Source organism: Trifolium pratense, linkage group LG7 (genome assembly GCF_020283565.1).
Source record: "Trifolium pratense cultivar HEN17-A07 linkage group LG7, ARS_RC_1.1, whole genome shotgun sequence".
Classification (NCBI taxonomy): Eukaryota; Viridiplantae; Streptophyta; class Magnoliopsida; order Fabales; family Fabaceae; genus Trifolium; species Trifolium pratense.
The window spans coordinates 35,717,013-35,744,069 of record NC_060065.1 but is presented as its reverse complement, the minus strand read 5'-3'; the positions used below and the strand labels follow the sequence as shown (position 1 = coordinate 35,744,069).

At 32.8% G+C, this 27,057-nt stretch overlaps 4 protein-coding genes across 4 annotated transcripts; 3 read left to right on the top strand and 1 right to left on the bottom strand.

Annotated features, from left to right (window-relative positions):
• Positions 1–3,061: 3,061 nt before the first annotated feature.
• On the bottom strand, positions 3,062–6,967 carry LOC123896347 (putative ubiquitin-conjugating enzyme E2 38). Its single transcript, XM_045946746.1, has 7 exons — positions 6,905–6,967; positions 6,683–6,766; positions 6,269–6,472; positions 6,137–6,200; positions 5,833–5,972; positions 5,400–5,714; positions 3,062–3,469 (listed from the first exon to the last, which is right to left on the bottom strand). Exons 1-7 carry the CDS (start codon positions 6,965–6,967, stop codon positions 3,236–3,238), a joined length of 1,104 nt encoding a protein of 367 aa, XP_045802702.1. The 3' UTR covers positions 3,062–3,235.
• A 6,968-nt stretch (positions 6,968–13,935) lies between these two features.
• On the top strand, positions 13,936–15,898 carry LOC123898039 (BAG family molecular chaperone regulator 3-like). Its single transcript, XM_045948885.1, has 3 exons — positions 13,936–14,412; positions 14,674–15,077; positions 15,553–15,898. The coding sequence occupies exons 1-3, from the start codon at positions 14,208–14,210 to the stop codon at positions 15,652–15,654; spliced, it is 711 nt and encodes a 236-aa protein (XP_045804841.1). The 5' UTR covers positions 13,936–14,207; the 3' UTR covers positions 15,655–15,898.
• A 76-nt stretch (positions 15,899–15,974) lies between these two features.
• LOC123898038 (pentatricopeptide repeat-containing protein At4g21065) lies at positions 15,975–18,499 on the top strand. The gene has a single exon (XM_045948884.1). The coding sequence runs from the start codon at positions 16,172–16,174 to the stop codon at positions 17,954–17,956; it is 1,785 nt and encodes a 594-aa protein (XP_045804840.1). The 5' UTR covers positions 15,975–16,171; the 3' UTR covers positions 17,957–18,499.
• Positions 18,500–21,147: 2,648 nt separating this feature from the next.
• Positions 21,148–27,026, top strand: LOC123898037 (protein BREAST CANCER SUSCEPTIBILITY 1 homolog). Its single transcript, XM_045948883.1, has 13 exons — positions 21,148–21,341; positions 21,432–21,485; positions 21,590–21,660; positions 21,805–21,918; positions 22,485–22,975; positions 23,263–23,370; positions 23,469–24,440; positions 24,516–24,616; positions 24,784–24,970; positions 25,073–25,279; positions 25,372–25,537; positions 25,667–25,785; positions 26,505–27,026. The coding sequence occupies exons 1-13, from the start codon at positions 21,295–21,297 to the stop codon at positions 26,853–26,855; spliced, it is 2,988 nt and encodes a 995-aa protein (XP_045804839.1). The 5' UTR covers positions 21,148–21,294; the 3' UTR covers positions 26,856–27,026.
• The last annotated feature ends 31 nt before the right edge of the window (positions 27,027–27,057 follow it).

Below are 27,057 nucleotides of genomic sequence, written 5' to 3'. Positions count from 1 at the left end.
AGAAATTAAAAAAGAATTATCATCTGTTTAAATTACAAGTAACATGACATCAACAATAAATTGGTCCAAACGGTAAGAGTCTTGCTCCCCTTAACCATGTGGTCAGAGGTTCAATTTTATTGTTCATGTGTATGGAGAAAATTCACTTGGGAGGGTGAAAATTCCTAATCAAGAAACGGTAATTATTTATTTTTTTACTAAACTTATATATGATATTTTATGAACAATGACAATATATAACTATTATTATAGGAACACAAAATTAATTTATTAAACACCTTTGATATTTTATAAACACAATTACACAAACAATATATAATTATTATTATAATTATAGAACCTCAAAATTGAAGCTCGATGCCGTTGCTCACCCCGCACCCTCTTAGGGTCGGGCCTGATCTTTAACTATTCAAGCTTTTGGTAATTTTTTAGATTTCTTTTTTGCTTTTAGTATTTAGATTTTTTTTAGGTTGTAATTTATAAATATTATAAATTTATTGTTTTTAACAACTTTTATCAAAAAATTATTTTGAGGGTTTAAGGTTACTCCATTCATTTCTACAATGAGTTACCCACTTGACTGTTTCATACATGTCAATGCATAATTTTAACTATTAATATTTTTAATTATATAATAATAAAAATTATAAAAATTTGATAATTTGAAAATATTAATTAAAACAAATCCAACATCTTATATATGTAAATATTGCACATGATGAAAATGAATCACTTATTTTGAAACGCAGGTAGTAGAGTTTAGGGTAAGGGTGTATTTTAATGTATATATAAAAAAAAAGTGAACACTTAATTTGGACTGATACTTAATTTTTCCGATATCCAATTTTTATATTGTTGAATACGAGTATACTATAGAAAAAAAATTCAATGTCTGTATTTTTTATATTAATCTAGATTTATAAAATTTATATTTTAAGTAAATTTTGTTACCGGTATCCAAAAGTTGGGTGGCTAAGAATTTAAAAAATTAAAAATTTAAAAATAATAAAAGTCATTACATATCCGCCAAGGTTCCCTAAGAACTTTGCATGCAACTACCGCCTGGGGTATTCCTATTATTATTACTACTTATATATTACCATCCTTATATTAACTTGCCGTTGCGAAGTTGTGATAAGAAAGAAAGAAAGAAAAGAAAGAAGAAAGAAGAAAGAAGAAAGAAGAAAGAAGAAAGAAAGAAAGAAAGAAACAAACTTGAACTTTTAATCGGTGCTCATTGCTAGCTACTTACACTATGGAAATTGCAGCCGTTGCAGGTATTGACGCTACTACTACCAATTTCATATTTTAATAGGTGATGTTCTTATTATATTTATTTTTGAAGATTCGAGTTATAATCAGTGCTGAGAACTTCGTATTACTATGGGAACTATTGGATCTATAGATTCAAGTTCTAATACCAAAAAAAAAAAAAAAGCGCTGATTGTTACTATGGAAATGGCAGGTGTTGACGCAGTGCATTTTGTTCATCTTGTTTATCGGGGTAGAGGGCAGACCAGCCGTGCCGAAAGAGCCCGTCAATGGTATGGAGCGGCATTGGGTGCACAGTTGATTGGACATACTTTTCATGAATCGAGTATCCTACAAAAAATTGAACTTCATCACACCTTTCAACTCAGATTGGGCCCTATTGGTTCTGGCATTATCCTGGAAGTGAGAGATTGCTCTCACAATAGAAGGTTCTGGCATTATCATTGTTTTCTTGGTTTTTCTTGAATTCACATATTTGTTTTTTATTTATTTTTTTGTCTCTTGGTTGGTCCAGACAAAACATCGGGAACGTATTATGCTACATTTCTTCCCACGATGTAAATGCTATGCTGCATCGAATCATCACTACTCCGGTCTTGGGTGGTGCGGCCCAAGCCGTCGTTGAGACCACCGCAGAACAGAACGGCCATTTTATTTACCGAATCAAAGATCCTTTTGGTTTTCGTTGGATACTTGGTTCGTCCCAATTAATGCCAATTGAAGTTCAGCAATTATTTCATGGGAATCAAGCACCAGCCGAAGACATTAGTTCAATACATATAGTGTATTTAATTGATCACCCGAGAGCAGTCGAAGCCTGCCAATGGTACCAACACGTGTTGGGAGCTGTCGTTTTATCTGAAAGTTTCAGCACTACAGGAGTGTCTGGTAACATAGCTATGATACAACATCGTCACATGAGGTTAGGCGATGGACAGCGACACACTATTATTGAGCTCCAAGATAGTATCCGACCTCGCACCGAGTAAGAATTTTTTTTCTAAAAGAAATCTAATTAATAGTGATCAATTTAATTAAATTTATTTTGATTTTTTTTGTTGTTGTTATTAACAGACAATCCGATCGTCATGGCTTTACTTCTCTGTACTCTAATGACCCTAACCAATTGCATGATAGATTCATCAACGGATTAGGAGCGAACCAAGGAACAAGTTTAATGATAAACCGACATGAGGAGTTATTTTTGTCTAAGGTCAGGGATCCTTTTGGTTTTCACTGGTTTGTGAAAACAGCGGATCCAAATCTCATGTTACCACCAGCATAGTGATTTGGTTGCATGGACTACATCGACATGATCATTGCCCGACTACAACAATTATGCAGATTATCGCAATACTTAGGTGCAACTGATTTAGAGATTTATGCAGTATTAATCCAGTTATTTTGCATGTTGTCTTGTTACCATAAAAGTACACTGAAAATTTATAGGGATAGTTTGCAAGTTTTTGTCAGAAATTTGAGATGGATATTAATCTGTAATGTGAATTTTATATATAAACTTTGGATATAATATACCTTCCTTCTTGTTAATTTGCACTTACACATCCAATTTTGTCTTTATACCAAAAATGCTTAGGAGAATGTTTAAAAAAATGAACCTAACACAAGAATTGATTGATTGAAAAAAGATAATTATTGGCCTTTGTAGGCAGTTGTGGGAGTGCTCAAAAGAGTGTATATAAAATTTGTCTGTAAGCATTTTTCTATTGTTTTAGAGACATCCGTTAGTATGACACGAAAAAATTAAACATTTCAATTGTTTGTGCAATACACACACTTCCATAAATACATACTGTAATATTTTAGATTATTAAACAATATCCTTAGAATACTAATTAGCATCTCCAAAAAAGAAATTAAAACACTTATTGTGGTAGAATGTAACAAGACTTTTGAATCAAGTCTCAAATCTGGGTTTTCTTAGAGATGTCATCATGGGTTTTTAACAGTCCATAGCTCCAATTCTTGCAAACTCATCGGCAAGCTTTTTCATCGGACAACGTAAAGAATTGGTAAAGTCCTCTGGCCAACTTTTATGAACCTCATGATCAACATTATGAACCTCACTTGTTTTGACCAAAGAACCCACTTGAGCACCTTTCCTGTATGCCTTGCATGCCCTTAAAATTTCATGAGCTTCGATGAAGAAATGTCCCACTACAAAATCCTCAAAATTCTGAAACCAAAAATAACAAACAGTTAAAGGAATAAACACAAGTTTAAGGCAACAGTATATTTTAAAAAGAGAAGTATTTCATAAATCTATATGAGGCACTAATGATCCACTGCCGTCGCCGCGAATGTGCCTTCAAAGCACAGCCACCTATAGATAGAAGTCCAAACACCATATGCGAACGGACAAGAGAATAATACATGACTGCAACTCTTAACATCAGACATACAAAACACGCATAAAATGTTATCTGCGTTAATAATTCCTTTTGCATACAATTGTTCCTTCATCGCAATTCTATTAAGAACTCTCCATCCATGAATAACAAACTTTGATGGTGCTGAACAATTCCAGAGCTTTTTATAAGCATTACGGTGTCCTTCATCAGTCATCACATTGATTGTCAACCAGCAACTCTTGTAGCAAATTAATTATAAGCATATCATTTAACAGAAAAAACCAGTAGTTTTATCATACTTCCAGACCCATTTATCAACTGATCCGGGGTTCACAGACACACCAGCTACCAAGCCATTCACAGACTCATTTTGTCAACAGTAACAAAAAACAATCTATTAAATCTCTCTTTCAAAGTACATCTACCAGGCCATCTATGCGACCAAAACAATGTGCTTTCACCGGTACCAATCCTTCTAATAATCCTGTGTTTCTCTAAGTGGAAAACGGTCATCTCTTCAGTTCCACTATTAATGACAACACAACACCATATCAATAGGAACCTAATTATCCATTAACAGTCATGAGCAGTTTTAGTAAGTCTTTATTCGTCTCGATGACTTGTTACTCACCATCATTACATTATTCTGAAATAGACAACTTAGTACAATGCCAACTTCAGTAAAACACCTAAACCTTTCAGGTGCTCGAACATCGAAACCATTAATTCAACCGAGTTAGTTAACCCTCCTTTATAAAGCCTTCTCCGTTAATTCCAAATCAGGTCCAGATCCACCCAATTTAGTAAGAAGTAGTAACAAGATCAGTATTAATGACCGAACCTTTCAGTTGCATTCTCTGCAACCATGTTAGATTAGTGTAAGTCTACAAGTGTTAGCCAAAAGCCATGAGTGTTCCTTTAGGAAACTATAACTTATGCTAGTGACCTGTTCACTTCAAACCACTGAAAGCATAAGGGGTTTACTCTATCCACCTCTACAATATCTCTCCACCATATTGATTCATGTCTACCACACACCACTAACGATTCCAAGTCCAAGTGACCACTTTCACCGCCATATCGGAACTGCAGCAAAGGTAACCATAGAGCTGATTGATCCGATAAGCACCTCCACTTCCATTTCGCACAAAGCGCTAAATTGATTGCTCAAAGAGTGGGGGATCGTGACATCCTTGACCATTGCCCTGTGTGGTTAGAGTGTGGGGAAGTCAATTGGGCCCCTAAACCTTTCCGATTCAAGCACCCGGATCTCAAAAATGTTGTGGAAGATTGCTGGAACTTCCATCTGTGCGTACCATGAGTCCTTCCTATAGTAAAATTCTATGAGTCTGCTTCTTCTCTTTCCATCTGTGCGTACCATGTGAACTTCTTTCCAATGATAGGGGACATCAATCAATTCCATATTATGATATTATCAATGAAACTATTAAACTCCTGCATCTCTGTCCTGCTTCTTTCTATGTAAATTCCCTTTGATTTCATTCGAAGATATCACAGCGTTGAAATCTCCAGCAATGCACCAAGAGCCTACCGGAAGATAAATCGTATTTTTTTATTTGTGATTTGCTCACATGTTTCTTCAACTTTATCTGGAACTATGTTATTGTGTTGCACTAAGGTGTGCAGTATAGTGTACTAATGGTTTCTAAAACACCCGAGCACTACAAATGAACATGGCAAAAAAACTTGCTAGAGACATATATAAAAAAAATTAAACCAAGAATAGAATCAAACCTTTAGAGGCCTTCTAATCACATGTATCATTGTCCACAATGAATCAATGAATGCATCCTCGTTATAAGACCGGGACATAATTTTCCCTGGTTCCGAACCTCTAACATAGGAACTAGACATATTAAAGAAAGGCTCTGCCGTCAATACTAGACCTTGTAAGGAGACTAGAACCTGTAGAATTGTTGAAACGCGTGGACGCCAACGCTCATTCTTCCTGCCACCCCAAGTGTTAAGTAGACTAAGGCATAAAGAGCCACGACGTCCGAAATTTGGATTCAACTTAGAAGAAGAACATGGATTGTGGAACGAAACTTCCTGCCATAAAAAAATTTACCGTTTGTTACATTTAAAATAAAAAGAGTGACAGCAACATAATGTCATAGCAACATAATGTCATTCAGATAGAGTACATCATCATTCATCAGCCACATACCGGTGGTACATTGGGAAAGTCATCGGGTAAGTAAAGATCGAAAAAGAAAAGACCATCGTGGTAAGGAGTCCCTTCTGCTCCGATAATGACAGCCCTCATGAGATCCATCCTTGATTCATAAACTCGAACAAATATTGAATCTGATGACGATAAAAAAAAAAAAAACGAGAGTCAAAGAAATTGAGTGAAAAACAGCCATAAGCAGTTACTTATTTATAATAAGTTCTAAATTCTAATTTGAAGCTTAAATACTAAATGCAAATATTACAAGCTATTTTATAAAAAGAATAGTGAACAAACTCACCTGGCAAATTGTTCTCCAAAATCTTCCACTCTTTCTGGATTCTTTTAGCCCAATTATTTTGATGCTGTTTAGGACATAGGATCATTGTAAACTCATATAATCATGATTATAACTCAAAAATTAAAATGTTACCTCTTTCAATAAGTATTTTCTACCAACAAAGATATGGTCTGAAGTGTCACTGACAATATCGAATTGCTTAAAACTTCCAAATTTCTTCAGAATTTCATCTTTTAAATTTGCATGGTTTGAACTTTTATTAACTTTTTCAGAAATTATCACTACATCATTAGAGTTGTCATCATAGGCAATGTCAATCACATCGTGGGTAATAGCCTACAAAAGTACAATACAATCATTATGCACGAGAAAAGAAAAATACTTTCTCCTGTCTTGTATATAAACAAATTTTTACTTTTTAGGTTCATTGGACCAGATACGGTGAAAATTTGTTTATATATAAAATAGGAGGACGGATTAAAATAAAAACAGTGTCACAACTTGATTAATGGCTTCAATTGTCTGCCCCTTAATAAGTTTACTCACTTTTTCACCGATTATCACCAAATCATCAGAGTCATCATCATCATCATCATCATCGGAAATGTCGATCACAACACGAGAAGCGTCCTAAAAGGACAATACAGTTATTATGTGTGAGAAAAGAATCAAAACACTTGATGCTGTAAATAAACAAAAACCAAACATAAATTGAAAAAGACATAACAAAAATGACAAGTTTGAATAATAACATGCATGCATACATACCCGTTTACGCTTATTGAGAAGGTGAATTGGGGGGAAAACCTGTATGTGGCCAGTGTATGACATTTCAAAAAGCAAAGAACAATTTTTCAAACCCTCGTTTGCCTCGGAAATTCCAGTAGTCGTATCTATTTATAACACTTAAATACAATTTTAGCCCCTAAATTTTTCAATTATTCTATTTTGAACACTTAATAGTTAATAGTAGTATATTGTTTATTTATTTATTTTTTATGAAAAATATTGTTTATGTTTCTGTTTCTATATTTATATTTTTACGAATATTCATCTTATTTTTTCTATAATTTTTTTTGACTATTTTTTTTTTATAGATTTGACTATTTATTCTTATTTCTATATTCGTATGATCTATTTTATTCTTATTTTTAAGCATATAATCTCTTTATTGTATTTATCTTAGATTTTTTTATAAATTTTGTTTAGTAAAATTGTTGAGTTGATCGTATTCATTCTCTTTTGTTGCTATTTTTATATGTATCATTTTTTTTTTGTATTTATCTTATATTATTTATATATTTTTTTCTTAATTATTTTTTAGTGAGACTGTTGAGTTGATCGTATTCATCTCTTTTGTAGCTATTTTTATGCGTATAGTTTGTTCTATTTTATTCCTATCTAGGATATGTTTTATTTAAGCATATCCACTTTTTTATTGTATTTATAGTGTGATTAAAACTAAAAAGGATTGTACCCAAAAAAAAAAGAGGATAAATTAGTAAATTTGATAGTAATCAATTTTTTTTGTTTACGATAATAATCAATTTTATTATATTAGATTATAAGATTATAATTAATATGTTCTAATTATTCGATTTTTTTTAGAATAATTTATTTGATATTATCATATTTTTTAGATTAATAGTAGATGTTAAAATCTTATATATTTCATCAACAAAAAAAAAGTTATAATCTTATAATTTATTTTTTTTTGGTCCAGATCTTATAATTTTTTTTAATATATAGTTAGTAGCTTCTTAATTTTTATGCCTATTAATATAGCCAACTGTAATATTGGATATCTGAAGGCAGCAAGAGTTATTTGTAGATTATTTCTAAGCAATGACTATGTTGCCTAATAGGTTGCTTAAATAATAGATCGTAGAGTTGATCGTATTCATTTGTTTTGTTGCTATTTTTATGTGTATATTTAAATTATTCTATTTTTATTTTATTCTTATTTTTAAGCATATCATATTTTTTATTGTATTTATCTTATATTCTTTATATATTTTTTGTATTTATCTTATATTCTTTCAATATTTTTTTTTTATATTTTTAGTGAAATTACAATAAATGATACAAAACTTGGAATGTGGTTAATCCTACTAAGAATAAATTAGTAAGTAAATTTTTATATATAACACTTAAATACAATTTTAGCCCATAAGTTTTTCAATTATTCTATTTTGACCTCTTAAATTTTAATTACTCATAGTTTGAGCCACATTTATAAAATTCTCAGGCAGACCAATATCAGTATACAAAATTGAAAATTGAACATTAGATATATCACACCGTCCTTGAATGGGAAAAAAAATAAAAATTAGATGGACTTGGGCTTTGTTTGGAAATAAGAAATATGTTTTCATCAATTCGCGAGTTTAAAATTCTCAAAACTTTTGATGTTAAAGTTAAGACTTTTTCTCTCCCGACCCCCCTCATTTCTTTTCTACCCCCAAAAATCTCATTTTGCTCCTTGCGGTATGAAAAAATTTTGCCAACAAACTTCGGTTTATATAAACCGAAGTTTTTAAACATGGAAAAAAATTCGATTTATATAAACCGAAATAACATATACCCCCCAAAAAGAAGGAAAATTTATGTGAAAAATCGTGTAGACCTACCTGTGGTAAATTTATCATATCTCTCTGAATATAGGTCGTATGCTAATGATTTTTAATCCAGTGTAAAAAAGACAAAATTTACTACAAGATTGATACCGGAATTATTAAATTTCATTAAGTATAGTATGAGAAAATCTACCTACAAGTTTGAGAAAAGTTTCTGCAAAATGTTGTAGATATACCTGTGGTAAATTTTTCATAGCTCTCTGAATATAAGTCTTATGCTAATGATTTGTAATCCAGTGTAAAGAAGACAAAATTTACTACACGATTGACACTGGAATTGTTAAATTTCATTAAGTATAGTATGAGAAAATCTACCTACAAGTTTGAGAAAAGTTTATGCTCTTTTTCTGTACCAGTACCCATTATTTGGTCAAACTGAACCAATTGGATAGTTAACCCTCAAAACAAAAATTATATTTGTATTCTTGACACCCAAAGCTTTCCAACGAGTGGTCGTTTACTCAAATCGGACATCGTTTAGTATTTCAAATAAATTGTGGAAGTTGAGGGTCTCATGCAGAATTTATGCAGAAAAGCTGGAAAAAAAATCTGGAACACAATATTTCGGTTTATATAAACCGAAATTTTTTAGCATGACAAAAAAATTCGGTTCGTATAAACCGAAGTACCCCCCAAGGGCAAAAACGGAAATTCAGGGGGTAGAAAAGAAATGAGGGGGGTCGGGAGAGAAACCATCTAAAGTTAATTCAAGTGAATTGGTTGGGCTCTCCTCTATCACGAGTTTAAAGTTAACATAACAATTTCCCAACTTGCTCGGAAAATAGTATCTTTGTCACAAAATAAATGACATGGTTGACCTATGTTTACCAATACGCAACTATTTTTTTATATAATGGAGGGTCTAGGCCCAAAAAGGAATTACAACGAGACTAGCCTGAGAATACTAATCTCAGCTTTATCATCTAGGAAAACATGTGTAATTTGAGTCGGACATGACTCATAAAAAATCACATAAGAGCCTAAACCACACCCGATATGCGCAAGAGCATCAACACATCGATTCGCTTCGCGGTAAGTATGACAAACTAAGACCATGTACAATGGTTTTTTATCATTCAACATCACTTTTTCACTTCCCAACACTCCACATCATTTTCTCTTTCTTCCACATAATCATTCAACACTCATTTAACTTTTACCCTCTCAAATAGTTTTTTCATTCAACACTCTACCCCACCACTTTCTCTACACCACCACTTTTTATTTCATATTCTTATTTAAATTTATATTTTTGTTTTTATTATTACATAAAATTATAATTATCGATTAAAATTAAATTAAAATAATTAACACTTAACGATTTATATTTTAGTTTTTTGTAATAAAAACAAAGTTTATTTAAATAATTTATACGATACAAATCATCAGAACTGATTGAAAGTTTGGAACAGATGATGACTGGTTGAAATTTGGTGCAAAACCAAAATTAAGTATGTTTTGAGGATGTTGGTTGGAAAATTGATTTGGATTTTGAAAATTGTTGGGATTTTGATAATTGTTCGGATTTTGATAATTGTTAGGATAATTAGAAGAATTTTGGCTGTTGAAATGATTATTGGGATCCATTTCACAAAAAAAAAAAGGATTAATACTTCAAGATTAACACTAATAGAAAGATAATAATAAGATTAATATAGTGAAAAAATCAAAAAAAAATTCTGTGTCCAAATCAAATGAACCAAGTATCTATTTATAGAGAAAAAAAATCATGAATTTTGGTAAAAAAAAGAAAGACAAAAAAATTAATTTGCAACGAAATAATTGAGTTCGAAGTATTAAATGGATAAAAATCAAACCAGCCAATCGCAGTCAGCCACGTGGCTGGATCTTATCACAATTCCTTCTCTCTCCGCGTGAACGAAACTCCCACTCTCACCTATCGCGCGTGTTGCACACGCGCCTGCATCAAAGCCACAAGAAGGAAGCCGCGTGTCCCCCCTTTGCAGTTTCAACTCTGTTGAATTGTTTCATCTTCTCTCCCTTCCATGTCATTTTCAACCCTCTATTAAACACCCTATTGCACTACTTTTTGGTGTTGAATCTTCTTTCAACATGACCATTGTAAATGGTCTAAGACCTCTCACTCCAATTGCAATAATTATTTAATTTGCTTCAACACACTCCAACCTTCATTGATGGCACATTCCTCGACCAATGCACAATTTTGATAATTTTTAGTTATCTATCATAATTTTTTTTTTTGCGTAAGTCAGGTATCCTTTACGCGTAACTATATAGATTAATCTTTCGAACTTTATGAAATTCAAATGAGTGACAAATTCTTCCTAATAATTTTAACACCGCTACATATAACTCTCAATCAAGAGTCTCACCATAAATTGAGAGTATTATAACAACATAAACTGAGTTTGGATAATTCATCCAAACGCCTCTAGAATTTCTCTCCAATATTTTTTTAGTCCCTAAAATTTGAGAAATTTTCTCAATTATTACATCTTAACCATTAATCAAATCTTCTCTACTTTTTTATAATTAAAATATTATCACATGTTTTTTATCTAATGGCCTAAATGTACACATTATTTCCTCAATTTTTTTCCAATGGAAATTCTCCATTTTTTCAAAGCCCTCTTCTCCCATCTAAACTCCCAAATATATCCTAGCTAAATCAATTTTGATTGCCATCCACCCCACTTTCCCTTTCTTGACCTTCATGGAATTCGTAATTTTGACTTGGCTCTTATAAATTACAAGTAAACTTTTACTCCAATTAAATGACTAAAAGTATAACATAAGCTTGTTGTGACATGTCCAATTTTCTCTTCTTTTTTTTTTTTTCATGAAACTGATCTATACGATAGAACTGTATTGTTACTTCCGGTTAAGCTTGTCTAAGAAGAGAGGCACATTCTTTTTTTTTTTTTGGTGAATGAAGAGAGGCACATTCTAAGTAATATGATTTAAAAAATAAGTAATATCGACGGATAGATTTGGGTAGAATTTTTTATCCTTAATCAAATAATCAAAGAAAGTGCATGTATATATTTGCTCGATGGTCAGTGATCATAAAAATAATAATGATGATCTATAAATGAAACTTTGGATTTATATTTATCTCTTTTTAATAATAAATAAATTATGATCGTTATTGAAATTTTACCAAAGAAGTTCCCAACCAATATAATCACATCATATATCTTGTAAGACCAAGACCTCTCAACAACAACATTCATAAGCCTTGTCCTTGTCAATGACAACTAATCCATTTGGCAAGTAAGCCCCTTTTACTAAAAAATTCTAATTATTTTCCGTACGTAATCATGATTTATTTTATCAGCTTAATAATTATAATTATAGGATCAGGATCAAATGACATTTTAACCGATATAAATTTTATAAAATCCACCGTTGGATTGAAAGTTTATATCATATAGATCATTTGTGTAAAATTTCAGACAAATCCAAAATAATTTGACATGCTATTGCGACACATAAAGATTAACAACATTTAAAAAAAGACGCAAACCGTTAATTTTGATGTATCTTAATAACATATCAAATGATTTTGAATTTGTCTGAAGTTTTACACAAATTATCTATATGATATAAACTTTCAATCCAACGGTGAATTTTATAAAATTTATATCGGTTAAAACATTATTGAGAGATGTAACATTTTGTGTCAAACTAGTTGGTGTCATTTGATCCTGACCCATAATTATATATACACTAACATATAGGAATCGGGAATCAGATTTCCTGTCGCGTAATTACAGTTATCGACCGCCTGATCAAACAAATGAACGTGAATGAGTTGAAATGTCAATTGTCCGGTCTTAAATCAACGATCAAGATCAATTATCACGTTAAACTATGGGGATATCCTACAAGAGTCGATCTCAATCCCACTAACATGGACCTGGATCTATTGTAGTAAAGAATGTCCACAATTTCATGCATTAATCAATCTCAACCGTTGATTGAGGATCAGACGACTCACATTACACAATTATTGAATTATTACTAAATAATTTCCACCACTAGATTAAGATCAGACGGGCAGTTACAACGTGTAATTCGTGTTGGTTAACAAACTAGTTAACTGATCATGGGTTTCATTTTAGTTTGGACATACAGCTACATTAAAATTTTAAAAATAGTTTATCGTTCATTTAAATCCCACATATTTAAGGGATTGATCTCTACATTAGTGCGTGAAAAAAACTAATCAGTAGATTATAATTTTTATAAAATTATTGTTTTAACTAAACAATCACAAAAAGGATATTCAACTAATTAATTTTATATTGGTGTGATTTGATATATTTTTATTTACAAATAATGTTTTATTCAAAGACTTTTGTGTCAACGAGAATAGTGCTCATGTACTAGTAAGTTGCCTTGTGTATGCATTGTTGACACCTAAGTTTTGCCGACAGTTGAAGGAACCATATTGAGGAAGCTACACATGGCCATCACAAGCCATGTTGCTTTTGCTTAATGTTAAAAATGGACACGTGTAAGATATCCATTGGAGGGTAGTGTATGATTTCGTTTTTTTGTGATGGGTTTGTGTTAATTAAAATCGTTTATTGTGGTTGGTTTGTGTTTATTAGTTTCATTTTCAATGGTAGGAGGATGAATGTCCCTAATGAATGAGACATTACTTAAGCTCCTAAGTTATGAGGTCTTTGAGAGTGATGTGATGCTGTGGGGGAACATCTTATAATGGCCGTTGATTAAGTTTCAAAGTCTATCGATCCAACGGTATTAAATGGTTCAAGACTTGGAGATTTCATTTTGCCACCCTACTGTATTTTCGTACGCCTTACGTCTTTCTTGTTTTACCCTTCTACTACTTAAGTAGATGACGTTATAAAAATGAGATTTTTTTTGAAAAATATCATCCACTATTTAAGTAGCGGAAGTTATAAAAGTATTGTGTTTCGGGGATGTCCGCTGCCTAGCGGACGGAGGTATTTTAGTAAATTCATAGAGCGCGAGAAAATGGATAGAGTGGAAAAGAATATCTCCAAGACTTGTGAGTTGTTTGTTGGATTTGGACCATTAGGTGGTTTGCTTGCAAGAGAATATCGTAAGTATAGATGGATACGGTTTAACAACTTGATTACTTGAAGATAAGTTATTAAGATTAATTAGTTATGAATTGAACAATAAACAACAGTTTAATAATTACAATCTGACAACATAAATATTTTATAGTTGTCATGGTCATATAATATATTGGTTAAGTCCTTTGTTAACACTGAAATGTCAAATCATTCAAGTGTTTTGATAAAAAAAATAATTCAAAAATGTTTATAATTAGTAAGAAATTATAGAGGGAGTAGTATATAAAACACCATAAGAATCAAACATTACAACCTGTTTATGTCGGTACAGTTTCATTACTTAGATATTTTCCCTCGTTTTGTAAGAAGACAGAGTTCAAAATGATGAAGAAGAAACTCAACAACTATGGTGGTAGTAGTAGTAGTAGAACAAGAGAAGAAGAAAAATCTGAATGGGAAATGAGACCCGGTGGAATGTTGGTTCAGAAAAGAACCGGCACACCTGACACTCCAGTAGCCTTGCGCCTTCGAATCGCCTACGGTGCACTCCGTTACGATATCTACGTCAGTTCCATGGCCACATTCGGTTAGTGATTATTATTATTATTATTGAATAATTTTGTCTATTACGTGACTAATGTAGATCTATGTAACTGACACTTTTGATCAAAAGTGTGTCTGGTATCCGATACTAACACATGTGATTGCATTCAATCAGTGTCATCGTATCAGTGTCTGTCTTTGCTTGTAGATGTGCATTCAATCAGTGTATGTCTGTCTCTGTGTCTGTGTCAGTGCTTATAGACATGCATTCAATCAGTGTCAACGTATTCGTGTCTTTTGTCAGGGGAAGTGAAGAAGGTGATGAGCGACGAAACCGGATTGAAGGTAGAAGAGCAGAGAGTTATATACAGAGGAAAAGAGCGGGAAAACGGAGAGTATTTGGATGTGTGTGGAGTCAAAGATCGATCCAAGTTGGTCTTGATTCAAGATGCTTCAAGTATTGAGCGGCGATACATTCAGATGCGTATCAATGCTAAGATCAAAACTGCAAATCGCTCTATCAATAATGTATCTCTTGAACTTGATCAGCTAACTGATCAGGTCTCTGCAATTGAAAAGTCGATTTCGAATGGAGTTAAAGTACCAGAAGTTCAGATCATAACATTGATTGAGATGCTTATGAGACAAGCAATAAAATTAGAAAGCATTTCAGCTGAAGGAGATGCTGCTTCACAGAAGATTTTGCAGGTATAATCTCATTTTGTTAAGTACCTACTTATTTTTACATTTACTTTTACTTGTTTGGAAGGTAAAAAGTACGTGGATAGTGTATGTTTACAATTTTGCAGGTATTTGTATTTCCATTATAATATCATTTTTTCAAGTACTTAATTTTGCAAATATGGTTAAATGCTTGTAAGGTAAAATGTACACAGATAGCGTATGTTAAGAGTCTAACAATATGTTTATAGACGAGACATCTCTCACCTTACAAACTGGCTAGTTCTGTAAGGGTCGATTCTGTCTTAACCCTTACAAAACCGGTTCTGAGGTGAAAACTTTCATCGCTTAGAAAAATATGTAATAGGCAAAACATCATCTTCGAATGATATTTTTCAGTAATCTTACTTTGAAATTTAAGGGAACTACCTATTATCTATAGTCATAGAACATAATTATTAATTAGTAACAAGCTAAATGCATCTAATGGTTGGTTTTACAGGGAAAGAGAGTGCAAAAAAGTGTTGAAACTTTGGATCTACTAAAGACATCTAATGCAACAATAAAGCCTGTTGTTGTTACAACCAAGTGGGAATCATTTTGATTGAATATTCCTTCCTTTTTTCCCTTTTTTATTAGTACTTCAATATTCATTGTGTATTGTGTGTATAGTACTTATAACCTTTTTATTTCTGAACTATGTCAATGTTTGCTATGATGATACTACACAACTATTTTTGTGTGGTAAAAATGATACTTGTATTGTATGTCTTCAATTGCAATTACTTCATAGAAGTAAAAATTGTTGGTATATTTCATCAAAAAAATGTTCATATATGCAGCCATAATTATTATTTGACTATGAAATTATGAATCTCTCTCTCCAGTACAATGGTAGTATTGAATTTTAAAGGTAGAGATATTTCGAGTTTCAACCTGAATAACGGTACAATCTGTCCAACCTAATAATTTCATCGTTAAGTTGAGCTAACAAGGGCCCGTTTGGACCTTAGTTTAAGTATTCTCAAAGTGCAGTTTCACATGAAACAAAGTTTAAACCTTAGTTTGATTCCTTGTTACAACAAATTCAATTTCCCAGTGTAACATAGGAGCTGAAACAAATGAACGTATCCTCAAAACTTTCCTCAACCTTCTTTTCAACAACACCACACATTCTCACAAAATGCATTACTCTCATACAACACTGCGCCTCTTCAAAACACAAACTAAAACAAATCCACGCATTTTCCATTCGACACAATGTCCCACTCAACAACCCCGACATCGGAAAATACCTTATTTTCACAATTGTTTCTCTCTCAGCACCTATGTCTTATGCTAACAACGTTTTCACATTGTTACATAACCCAAATGTCTTTACTTGGAACACAATGATTAGAGGTTACGCTGAAAGTGATAATAATTCTGCTCCTGCACTTTCTTTATACCGTAAAATGTTGGTTTCTTGTGTTGAACCTGATACTCATACTTACCCGTTTCTTCTTAAGGCGATTTCGAAGTCGTTGAATGTTAGAGAAGGTGAAATGATTCATTCGGTTACGATAAGAAATGGGTTTGAGTCGTTGATTTTTGTTAGGAATAGTTTGCTTCATATTTATGCTGCTTGTGGTGATACTGAAAGTGCACGTAAGGTGTTTGTTTCAATGGATGAGAGAGATTTAGTTGCTTGGAATTCTGTTATTAATGGGTTTGCTCTTAATGGAAAGCCTAATGAAGCTTTGAATTTGTTTAGGGAAATGAGTTTGGAGGGTGTTGAGCCAGATGGGTTTACTGTGGTTAGTTTGTTATCTGCTTGTGCTGAGCTTGGTGCTTTAGAGTTAGGACGTAGAGTTCATGTGTATTTGTTGAAGGTTGGGTTGACGGAGAATTTGCATGTGAATAATTCGTTGTTGGACTTTTATGCGAAATGTGGGAGCATAAGGGAGGCGCAGCAAGTTTTTGGTGAGATGAGAGAAAGGAATGTGGTTTCTTGGACTTCTTTGATTGTTGGTTTGGCGGTTAATGGGTTTGGTGAGGAAGCACTTGAGCTTTTTAAAGAAATGGAAAGACAGAAACTTGTGCCTGGTGAGATCACTTTTGTTGGTGTGTTGTATGCTTGCAGTCATTGTGGAATGATGGAGGAAGGGTTCAATTATTTTAGAAGGATGAAAGAGGAATATGGTATTATGCCGAAGATAGAACATTATGGTTGTATGGTGGATCTATTGAGTAGGGCTGGTTTAGTTAAACAGGCTTATGAATATATTCAGGATATGCCATTGCAACCAAATGCTGTTATTTGGAGGACCTTATTAGGGGCATGTACTTTACATGGAGATTTAGGTTTGGGAGAGATAGCAAGATCCCACCTTTTGAAATTAGAGCCTAAACATAGTGGGGATTATGTTCTTCTCTCAAATCTTTATGCATCTGAACGTCGTTGGTCCGATGTACAGATAGTGAGGAGGTCGATGATTGAGGACGGTGTTTGGAAAACCCCTGGTTATAGTCTCGTTGAATTGGGAAACCGCGTTTTTGAATTTACTATGGGGGATAGGTCTCATCCGCGGAGTCAGGATGTGTATGCACTGCTGGAGAAGATCACTGAACTGTTGAAGTTAGAAGGTTATGTGCCTCATACAGAAAATGTGCTTGCAGACATAGAGGAAGAGGAGAAAGAACAAGCTTTGTCTTATCATAGCGAAAAAGTTGCAATTGCTTTTATGTTATTGAATACAGCGCCAGGGACTCCGATTAGGGTCGTTAAGAATTTAAGAGTTTGTGCAGATTGTCATATGGCTATCAAACTCATATCCAAGGTTTACAATAGAGAGATTGTTATCAGGGATCGTAGTCGGTTCCACCATTTTAGAGGTGGTTCATGTTCCTGTAAAAATTACTGGTAATGTGTAAAATCATCTGGATTTGGTAATGACATTTTGTGAGTACAATGCTGTATTGTTTTTGAGGTAAGATTTGGTGATTAGATATAGAGGGAGGGAGAGATGGCTGAAGATTTTGCTAACTTGCGGTCATTCTCAGTAAATACTCTCTACTGTAGGGATCTGCCAATTCAAGCCCCTTCCTCTTCCCGCGGATAACATGGTTAACATTCAAAAGATTAGGAAGGTTTATTCCAAAATCCGTCATGAGTGCTCTTTCAAACAAATTGTTTTTCTTGGTATATTCAAACAAATTCTTTTATTAACAGGATATTGCCATAGCTAAGACTTGTATCATTTCATATACTTTGTACAATATATTTCTTCAAGTTTCTGTGCTTCAAATTGCTCGATTTTCTGTTATTGTTTCACTTGTTAGAATGAGCCATGACTCAAGAAAGTGTGACCTTGTACTGAATATTTGTGAAAGGAAAAATGCTAATACACTTTTCTAGGTTTGCTTTCTTTCATACAATTTTGAGCATTTGAATGAATCTCATTTGTATTAATCCATTTTCTCCCTCCTTTCTTGGGACAACCACAACACCGGAGCAGCCCACACCACCTCCACAGCTTCGTTTACACATCAGTCGCAATGTTCTTCCCCTCACCATCGACTTCGGCATCGAAGGTTTCACACATCAACACCAAGATGAAAACATATGAGAGGAGGGGGGGAAAGGAAAATCAAAATGTTGTTAAATTTATAATCAAAAGTTATGAGAAATGAAGACATAAAAGGTCCATTGGTGCTTCATTGAGGTGCTTGATATAAGTGGTCTAGATTGCTCTCTTGAAGAGTCTGTCTCGTTATGTGCTGCTATGTTGGCCTCTAAGTGTTGTTTGGGAGTTGAGAAAGCTAGAGTTTGCATCTTGGTGTTGTTATTTTACATATCTATAATGATTTCTCTTTTAAATTTCGACTTTTTGCATGATGGTGTGTAACTTAAAATGAAGATGTGATATTCCACATGAATTACACAAAATATGACAGCCAAATTGGTCACAAAATATGAAAGTGATGTGGAGTTCACGTGTAGGCTTAAACAAAATTAAACCTGGCTGATTGTGATTAAGTTGCTGCTTACGGCGAAATCAGTTTTAAAAATCTCATGTAAAATATTTTATTTTGTTTATAAATAAAAAAATTCAGATTATGAGGATCACACCTAACTGACCTAAGCATGATAACATAATTTTCACCCATGTGAATCTACTCAAATCTGTCAACCCTACCTTGATATGGAAATCCCATAGACACAACAAAACCAATTTTAACAATAACAATCTGATGAAATATATTACTGTTTTTTATAAAATGATGAGGGGCATTCCTAAACATGACAACATAATTTTCAACAGCCTAAATCCACTTATGTCCCGACTTTAACAAGAATCTCCGCTTTGATCGCATGTGGGCACCTTCAAATATTTTGAATGTACCGATGCATTAAATTAGGAAATTGATAGATTAGCAATTACTTTTATGAAATAAAAAACTCTTAGTCGATTATTTTATTTTAGAAATAATAATATCATAAGGAAAAACACAATTTCATTATTTATAAGTATTACACTATTTTATTTTATTTTTACATTTTCTTGCTTATTATACTGAATAAAAATTCAGAAAATATATACTGAATAAAAATTCAGAAAATATATAATTTATATTTTTAACAGTTTTGATGAATAATATTTAATTATTATAATTTTTTTAATATAAGAAAAACGATTAAAAAAAAATTCATTTACCTATTAATTTAATCGTCTAATGTACCGGTACATTAGAAAGTATCATATGTACCATAGAATTTGTCTTTCTCCGATATTAAAAGTCGACGCACCGTGTATTGATATTTGCCCCGTACTCGCACTTGAACCTATATTTCTATTTTTTAATATTCATATGCTTATTTTTTTTTTCAAACGTGCTTAATTATTTATTCAAATAAATAGTAGTTGTACTACCATTTAATATTAAACGTGCTTAACATTTTCTAGTTCAAAACTTTATATTTATATCTAATTTAAATTATTTTACATATAATATTACTAATAATTTTAATAAAAAATATATAATTTTGTGATTAATTCACATTGCGACAATTGTAATCTATAACATATCATTCATAATAGATGAAATTATAAAATATATATAACAAGACCATGACCTTGACCTCGACCGCTATTTAAAACCATAAATGACACCACCTCCTCACATACACCGCCACAACAGATTATCACGTGTTTTCTGTTGATGCAATTGGTAAACGCTATCATCCCACTGATTATCATCGTACAACTGACCACTAATTATTTTCTATCTACTTGTATTTATCTTATATTATACTCCCTCCGGACACAAATATAAGTAAAAGTTCACTTTTTAAATTCATTAAAGGAAAATGTTAACTTGTGCCCTTAAGGCACATTTTAATGAGATAAATGTGGAAATATGCTCTTGAAAATCGTGTAATCAACTCTTTTAACATTTAATATTTTGTATCATTAAATGCTAAATTTCTATATTTAGGTATCTTATCATGTACCCTTAGAGCACATGTTAACATGACCCTTCATTAAATAATGAACACGACTATCACGAAAAGTGCATTTTTTTCTTATATTTGTGTCTGGAGGGAGTACTAAATAACGTGAGTGATTTGCAACACGAATGATAAAATTAGAACTATTAACTATCACGGGAGGTTAGTCTTATATAACACTAATATTATCGGAGGAATTAAATTAAAAAAAATGAATACGCACCGATAGTGTAAAATTATTGTACACTGTTAACCAATGAAAACCATGTATTTCGCCACGTCACCCCACTTCACCCCACTTTCTTCATATGACATGGAAGATTGGTGGTTTCATATTGGATGACCGTGTAAAATTATTTTATACTGTTTGTGCATTTTCATTAAACTCTTAAATTAAAGTTGTTAATGAATTTGTTATAATTTACTAATTAAGATAAATGTTTTTTTAATCATAAGATAAATGTATTTTACTATTGTTTTCTTAGTCAAAAAGTGTATTTTAATATTATTTCATAATTATTTGATTATTATATTCCTTTTTTTTTTGAAACAACATTATATTCCATATTTAAGCTGAAGCGTACGAAGTAATCTTTCCTAAAATTTGAACCGCGAATTACGTTGGCGCTGAGAAATAGAAAGAGCGCGGTTTCAAAATTCAAACCCAATCAAACAAATCAATAAAACTATAAAACACTTCCACCACCACCACCACAAACCACCGTCACAGAGAAGGTTTCAGCGATATTCAAAATGGAAAATCTTGAAAGAATGGGTAGAGAACTCAAATGTCCGATCTGGTATATACCAAAATCAATCGAATAATCTTCTTTCTCTCTATTTTTCATTTCATCTTTTTTCTAACTCTTGATTTATTCATTATCATGCAGTTTGGGTTTAATTCATTCCGCTGTTTCACTCACCTGCAATCATCTTTTCTGCAAGTAAGTCATTTATTCATTCATTCATTCATTCATTCATTCAATTCTCTCTCTAATTCGTTGATTTCATTAATCTCTTATACATATGATTTTTGCATTTTTTTCAGCTCTTGTATAATTAAGTCAATGAAATCTGCATTTTCTTGTCCGGTTTGTAAAATACCCTTCGCTCGTCGAGGTATGTTAATGTTAATCACTTCCTTTCTTTAACCCTAATTATGCCTTTCATTTCAACGCAATATAAACCCTAATTAATCAATTAGGGTTTAATCTGCACTCACATAAACCCTAATTAATTAATTAATTAATTAATTGATTTCAGAGATTCGTCCTGCTCCTCAAATTGACAGCTTGGTCACTATCTACAAAAACATGGAAGCTGCTTCTGCAATTAATTTATTTGGAACTCAAAATCCACCTGCTACCAAATCACCAGGTTTTTATGCCTTTCATTTCAATGCAATCTCTCAATTTTATTTTTTTTGGTTTTTTAGAAGAATTTATAGCATGTTACTATGGCTAGTAATTATTTAATCAATTGATCAATTTTTTTTGCATTTTTTTTTAATTTTATTTTTTTATAAATTAAACCATAAGAAAAGAATTTATTTGCAGTTTCTTTTAAAAAATTCTAACAATAATCTCCTTGTATATGTTGACTTTTAAAATTTTATTGTTTTAGTTTCTTATTTGTGACCCCATTATATGAACTAATATTCATATGAATATGAATTATGCATTCTTTAATACACTATTCTGAACATACACTCTCTAATTGGTCAAAATTCAAGTGAGGCCTTTGTGATTCAGTGGGACCAATGTGAATTCCACCCAATTAAAGGGTTTATGCTGAAAAGAGTGTGTTGATATTGCGTTCCTATAGTTGATTACACTAAAATTATGCTTACAATGTGTCATTTGTTAGTTAGTCAGCCATTGGTTTTTCTTTAATTGTATTTGCATTTTTAGTTTATAAGTCCCTTTATTTTGATTATGTTACAGATGAGGACAAGCAATGTAAAGGGGATTATAAGTCTGGTGAGAAAGGAACTGGTGGGACTCATGAAAATCATCCTGAGGAGGAAATAACCCCCAAAAGAAAGAAGTTGGCAAAGAAGCTTCAGGCCAGCACAAAAAGTTCGGCTTCTAACCGTGCAGAGCCTTCTTTTCCGGCTAAGAAAAGGGTTCAGGTGCCACAAGATATCCTTTCAGAAACTCCAATGAGGAATTTGAAATCAGGAGGCTCTGTTAGTCTAATTAACAAAGAGGGAACACAAAAGGCTTCAACCAAGGGAAATAAAATGGAAATTCAAAGTGAAAAAGGTGATCAGGTGAAAGAACCATTCTTTTGGTTAAGAGAGGAGAAGGATGGTGAAATGTTAAGTCAACAGTCTAGCGAGGATTTAATTATTGAGGGTTCTTCACCAGTTCTTCCTTCATTCAGTGATCTCCAAGATGCTAATGATGACAGCCCTTCAAAACAAGCTCCATCAGTAAGTAGATAGCTTATAACAAACAAATAGGTTATCAGAAATTATGAGAAAAGTTATTTTCATTGGTCTCTTTATCATGTGTTTAAAATAATCTTTTTTGGGTTTTAACTGACTACTTTATTACCGAGAAAAGCAAACCTTGTTACTTCAAATTTTATTTAACTGAGAAATCTCTTTTCTTTTGCGGAGTTGAATTTTGGACTGTTAGAAAATACAAGCAGGTTGAATTGTGTAAGCTTTGGATTTAAATTAAAATATTAATAACTTTTGTTGTGATTGTTCTCTAGGACGAGGTGCAAAACAAACCATCTTTTGATTTATTTGATAGTGAGATGTTTGAATGGACGCAAAAGCCATGCTCACCCGAATTATTTTCAAGTCCCATCAAAATGCAGGTAGTTTAGAATTGTATCTTCCTGTTTTTCATACACGATTCAGTGTGTTACTTAATAAAATAGTACTGAAGTTTAAATAAGTTGTATGTTAATTGCAGGTTGAGGATACTTTTGAGAATGATGAAAATATAGAGGAATTAGTGGCAGGGACTCAGGAGCATCAGTTAAGTGCTGATGCTTACAATATAAACTTTGAGAATCCCGTAGGCAATCAATTGGCTGATGTGTTGCCACAAGGTGTCTCCTCTCAAATAAGTTCTGATGATCTAAATGGAAAAAAGAAGACTACAAAGAGAAGTAGGAAGGCTAGAGAAAAATCTAAGGAAGACAAGATTTGGGAACAAAAATGTCAAAATGATGAAATGAATTTGGATTCAAATATAAAATCAAAAGATATTGAGGATCAATCATTGGACAACAAGCACAGAGCTTCTAATCTGAAAAAGTCTAATAGAAAGGGCAAGAAGGTTTCTTTCATTATTAGTACAGATTCAACACCACAAACCGCTTGTACAGTCTCCAATATATCAGGAGTTCAAAGCAAAGGTAGAAGAATGACCGCTAAGAATTTATATACTTCTGCATCTAAACAAGATAATGAGATACAATGTTCTCAGAAGATTGCTGGAAAAAGTCAGGTGAGAAGATCTGGAAATCAAAGGCTGGATGTTGTGCATGAACCACCTGAAGATTTAACTTCAGTGCAAAATCAATGCAAAGAGCTTGCTAGATCTGCTTCATCTACTTTAGGTCTGCAGATGGATGATAATAGGAAGGATGCTAATATTGGGAAAAGAAAAAGCAGTCTGTCCAGAAATTCTATGCTTTGCAGTAAAGAAAGGAAGAGTGCTAAAAAGCCAAAAATTTCTACTGAATTTATCTCTAGGACTAAAAATGATGAAGAAATTAAGTCGAATGAAAGTGTTAAGCAAGGTACTGATGTCAGGCCTTTGAATGATTCTTCAAAAGAGAAACAGTGCAATTTGACAGATCAACCTGTTTTAAAGAAATGTGTGAACCATGTCAAAGACTATCAATGTGCTTTCTGTCTCTCATCAGAAGAATCAGAGGTAAAATTGTTTGCTTGCTTATCTTGTCATCATTATAAACGGACTGGAACTTACTTTATGTGATTCCAAATACAGGCTTCTGGCCCGATGGTGCACTATTTTGATGGCAAACCTGTAACTGCTGATTATGAACGAGGATCTAAAGTCATACATTGTCACAGGAATTGCACTGAATGGTATTGAATTTTGAGTGAAATAATTAATGTGGGGTTTGATAATTGTCGCTGATCATCCTTCAAATAACTATATAGTTGCATATACATGTATTTAATAAAATTGATTTTAGTAGCTTGCTATAGTTACAATTTGGACTTATAAGTGATGTGATTTACATATGCACCAGGGCCCCAAATGTATATTTTGAAGATGATAATGCAATAAACCTTGAAGCTGAAATAAGTAGAAGTCGGAGAATCAAATGTAGTTTCTGTGGACTTAAAGGAGCTGCACTTGGTTGCTTTGAGAAAAGTTGTCGAAGGAGCTTTCATGTTCCCTGCGCCAAGTGGACTCCTGAATGTCGATGGGATATGGTACATGATAAAACCAAATCACATTTTAAACTTCATGGTTAATGTCTCTTTTTTTTTTTTTTTAAAACAAACATCTAACCAGAGAGTACTAATTTTCTTCAGGAAAATTTTGTCATGTTATGCCCTGTGCATTCCTCCTCCATGTTGCCGTATGAAAGTTCAGGATCCCAACACAGGAGCAAGATACTCACAGCTAGTAAGGTTAAAAGCTGTAGCCGCAAACATGACACTACAAGCCAAAGTCGTGTTACTCATGGATCTCACAAAAAAATTGTGCTGTGTTGTTCAGCTCTATCTGTACAAGAGAGGGTAAAAATAATTGATTTTCATATCTATTTAGAAATTTTATCACTAAAGAGTATTTTTTTTTCTTATTAATTTTTTATGTTTTGAAACTGTAGGATGTTGTTTCTGATTTTGAAAGAGTGTCCAAGGTTACAGTTTTGAAAACTTGGGATTCAAGTGTTACCCATGTAATAGCATCAACAGATGAAAATGGGGCATGCAGAAGGACTCTCAAAGTATTGTTGGGTATTCTAGAAGGAAAGTGGATTCTCAGCATTGAGTGTAAGTTCGGTTCTTTTATTTCTTTTTTTAGTTATTTGTTTCCTACTGACCCTTTACCATAATGTCATAATTATTGTCAAATAATTTCTTCTTTTTTTTGTTCTGGTGTTGGTGGTTTTTGCTAAGCAGGGATCAAAGCTTGCATGAAAGATACAGGACCTGTTGACGAAGAGCGTTATGAACTTAATGTTGACATCCATGGAATTAGGGATGGTCCCCGTCTTGGACGACAAAGAGCATTGAACAAGGTTAGAGATATTTCATATTTGCCATGTTATGATTAGTTATTGGTTTTCTTTAAGACAGGGGTTTGAAGATGAAAGAAATTGTAATAGTAATGTGCCTTCTATTTGTTGCCAGAATTTTTTTAGACTTTAATGACCATGCATCGTTTTTGTAGACTTTATCCAAGTTTTTATCTTGTATAACCATCCTTAAGATGTATAAAGCATCGTGTTAAAAAAAAAGATGTATAAAGCTGCTGACCCTAAATATCTGCTAAGCATACTGAAAGAGAACCATGAGAACTTGTTTTGCTTTGGCTTTAATGACCATGTGTTGTTTTCATATACTTTATCCAAGTTTTTATCTTGTATAACCATTCTTAAGATGTATAAGAAGCCGACCCCTAATATGTCTGCAAAGCATAATGAAAGAGAACATGATAACTTTTCTTACCTAGAAAATTAGATGCAAGTAGCCAATATATGGAAAAACATGTATACTATGGCATCATGAAAGTAGAAAGCGAACAGTGAGAATTGTAGGAACAAATGTGTTTCTCAATTTTTACTCTTATGTTTTCTACCTTTCTGCAGCTGCCAATATTTATTGACTATTAGTTATACATTGGATAGTTGGATACATTTCAATTGAATTAAGCTAGAATAGCAAATAAAATTTCAATAAATGCTTCTTTATTCACAAACTAAACTGGTGGTTTTTGTTGATAAAATTTTTTATGCAGCAACCAAAGCTTTTTGATGGCTACAAGTTCTATTTCATGGGTGATTTTATCCCATCATACAAGGGTTATCTGCAAGACCTTGTGATTGCAGCTGGAGGGACAGTTCTGCATAGAAAACCAGTGTCAGGTGACCATCAAGCAATTCCACCTGATATGCATCCACACCAAACCCTCATAATCTACAGTCTTGAGCTTCCTGCTAAATGCAATCCTTTGGAAAAGGATGCAATTTTTAGCCAAAGGCGATGTGATGCAGAGGTTTTGGCAAGGCCTGCTGGTTCAAAGGTTGCAAGTAACACATGGATTTTGAATTCAATTGCTGGCTGCAAGCTGCAAAGCCTTCCTCAATAAAGTTTATAGGTCATTTTCATGAACATGATCCCAAATCAGTGTTTTTCCTTTTATTTATTATTTATAAACATATATGCAAAGACTCGGTATACCCTTTTGTAAAAATAACTTTCCACATGTAATTGGATAATTGTCTCCCTGCAATGTGAGTTAGATTTCTTAACCCATTCTCATCATGGTGCCCATTTTTGTCTGATCCTAG

What these genes read in the sequence shown, in the direction of transcription:
- LOC123896347 (XM_045946746.1), bottom strand. Translation starts at nt 6,967, where the DNA reads ATGTCATACACTGGCCACATACAGGTTTTCCCCCCAATTCACCTTCTC. An exon ending in TTCTCAATAAGCGTAAACGG is followed by an intron (nt 6,767 to 6,904) that starts GTATGTATGCAT and finishes TTGTCCTTTTAG; the next exon opens with GACGCTTCTCGTGTTGTGAT. An exon ending in GAAAATACTTATTGAAAGAG is followed by an intron (nt 6,201 to 6,268) that starts GTAACATTTTAA and finishes TGTCCTAAACAG; the next exon opens with CATCAAAATAATTGGGCTAA.
- LOC123898039 (XM_045948885.1), top strand. Translation starts at nt 14,208, where the DNA reads ATGATGAAGAAGAAACTCAACAACTATGGTGGTAGTAGTAGTAGTAGA. An exon ending in CAGTTCCATGGCCACATTCG is followed by an intron (nt 14,413 to 14,673) that starts GTTAGTGATTAT and finishes GTCTTTTGTCAG; the next exon opens with GGGAAGTGAAGAAGGTGATG. An exon ending in CTTCACAGAAGATTTTGCAG is followed by an intron (nt 15,078 to 15,552) that starts GTATAATCTCAT and finishes TTGGTTTTACAG; the next exon opens with GGAAAGAGAGTGCAAAAAAG.
- LOC123898038 (XM_045948884.1), top strand. Translation starts at nt 16,172, where the DNA reads ATGAACGTATCCTCAAAACTTTCCTCAACCTTCTTTTCAACAACACCA.
- LOC123898037 (XM_045948883.1), top strand. Translation starts at nt 21,295, where the DNA reads ATGGAAAATCTTGAAAGAATGGGTAGAGAACTCAAATGTCCGATCTG. An exon ending in TCTCATCAGAAGAATCAGAG is followed by an intron (nt 24,441 to 24,515) that starts GTAAAATTGTTT and finishes TTCCAAATACAG; the next exon opens with GCTTCTGGCCCGATGGTGCA. An exon ending in CTGAATGTCGATGGGATATG is followed by an intron (nt 24,971 to 25,072) that starts GTACATGATAAA and finishes AATTTTCTTCAG; the next exon opens with GAAAATTTTGTCATGTTATG.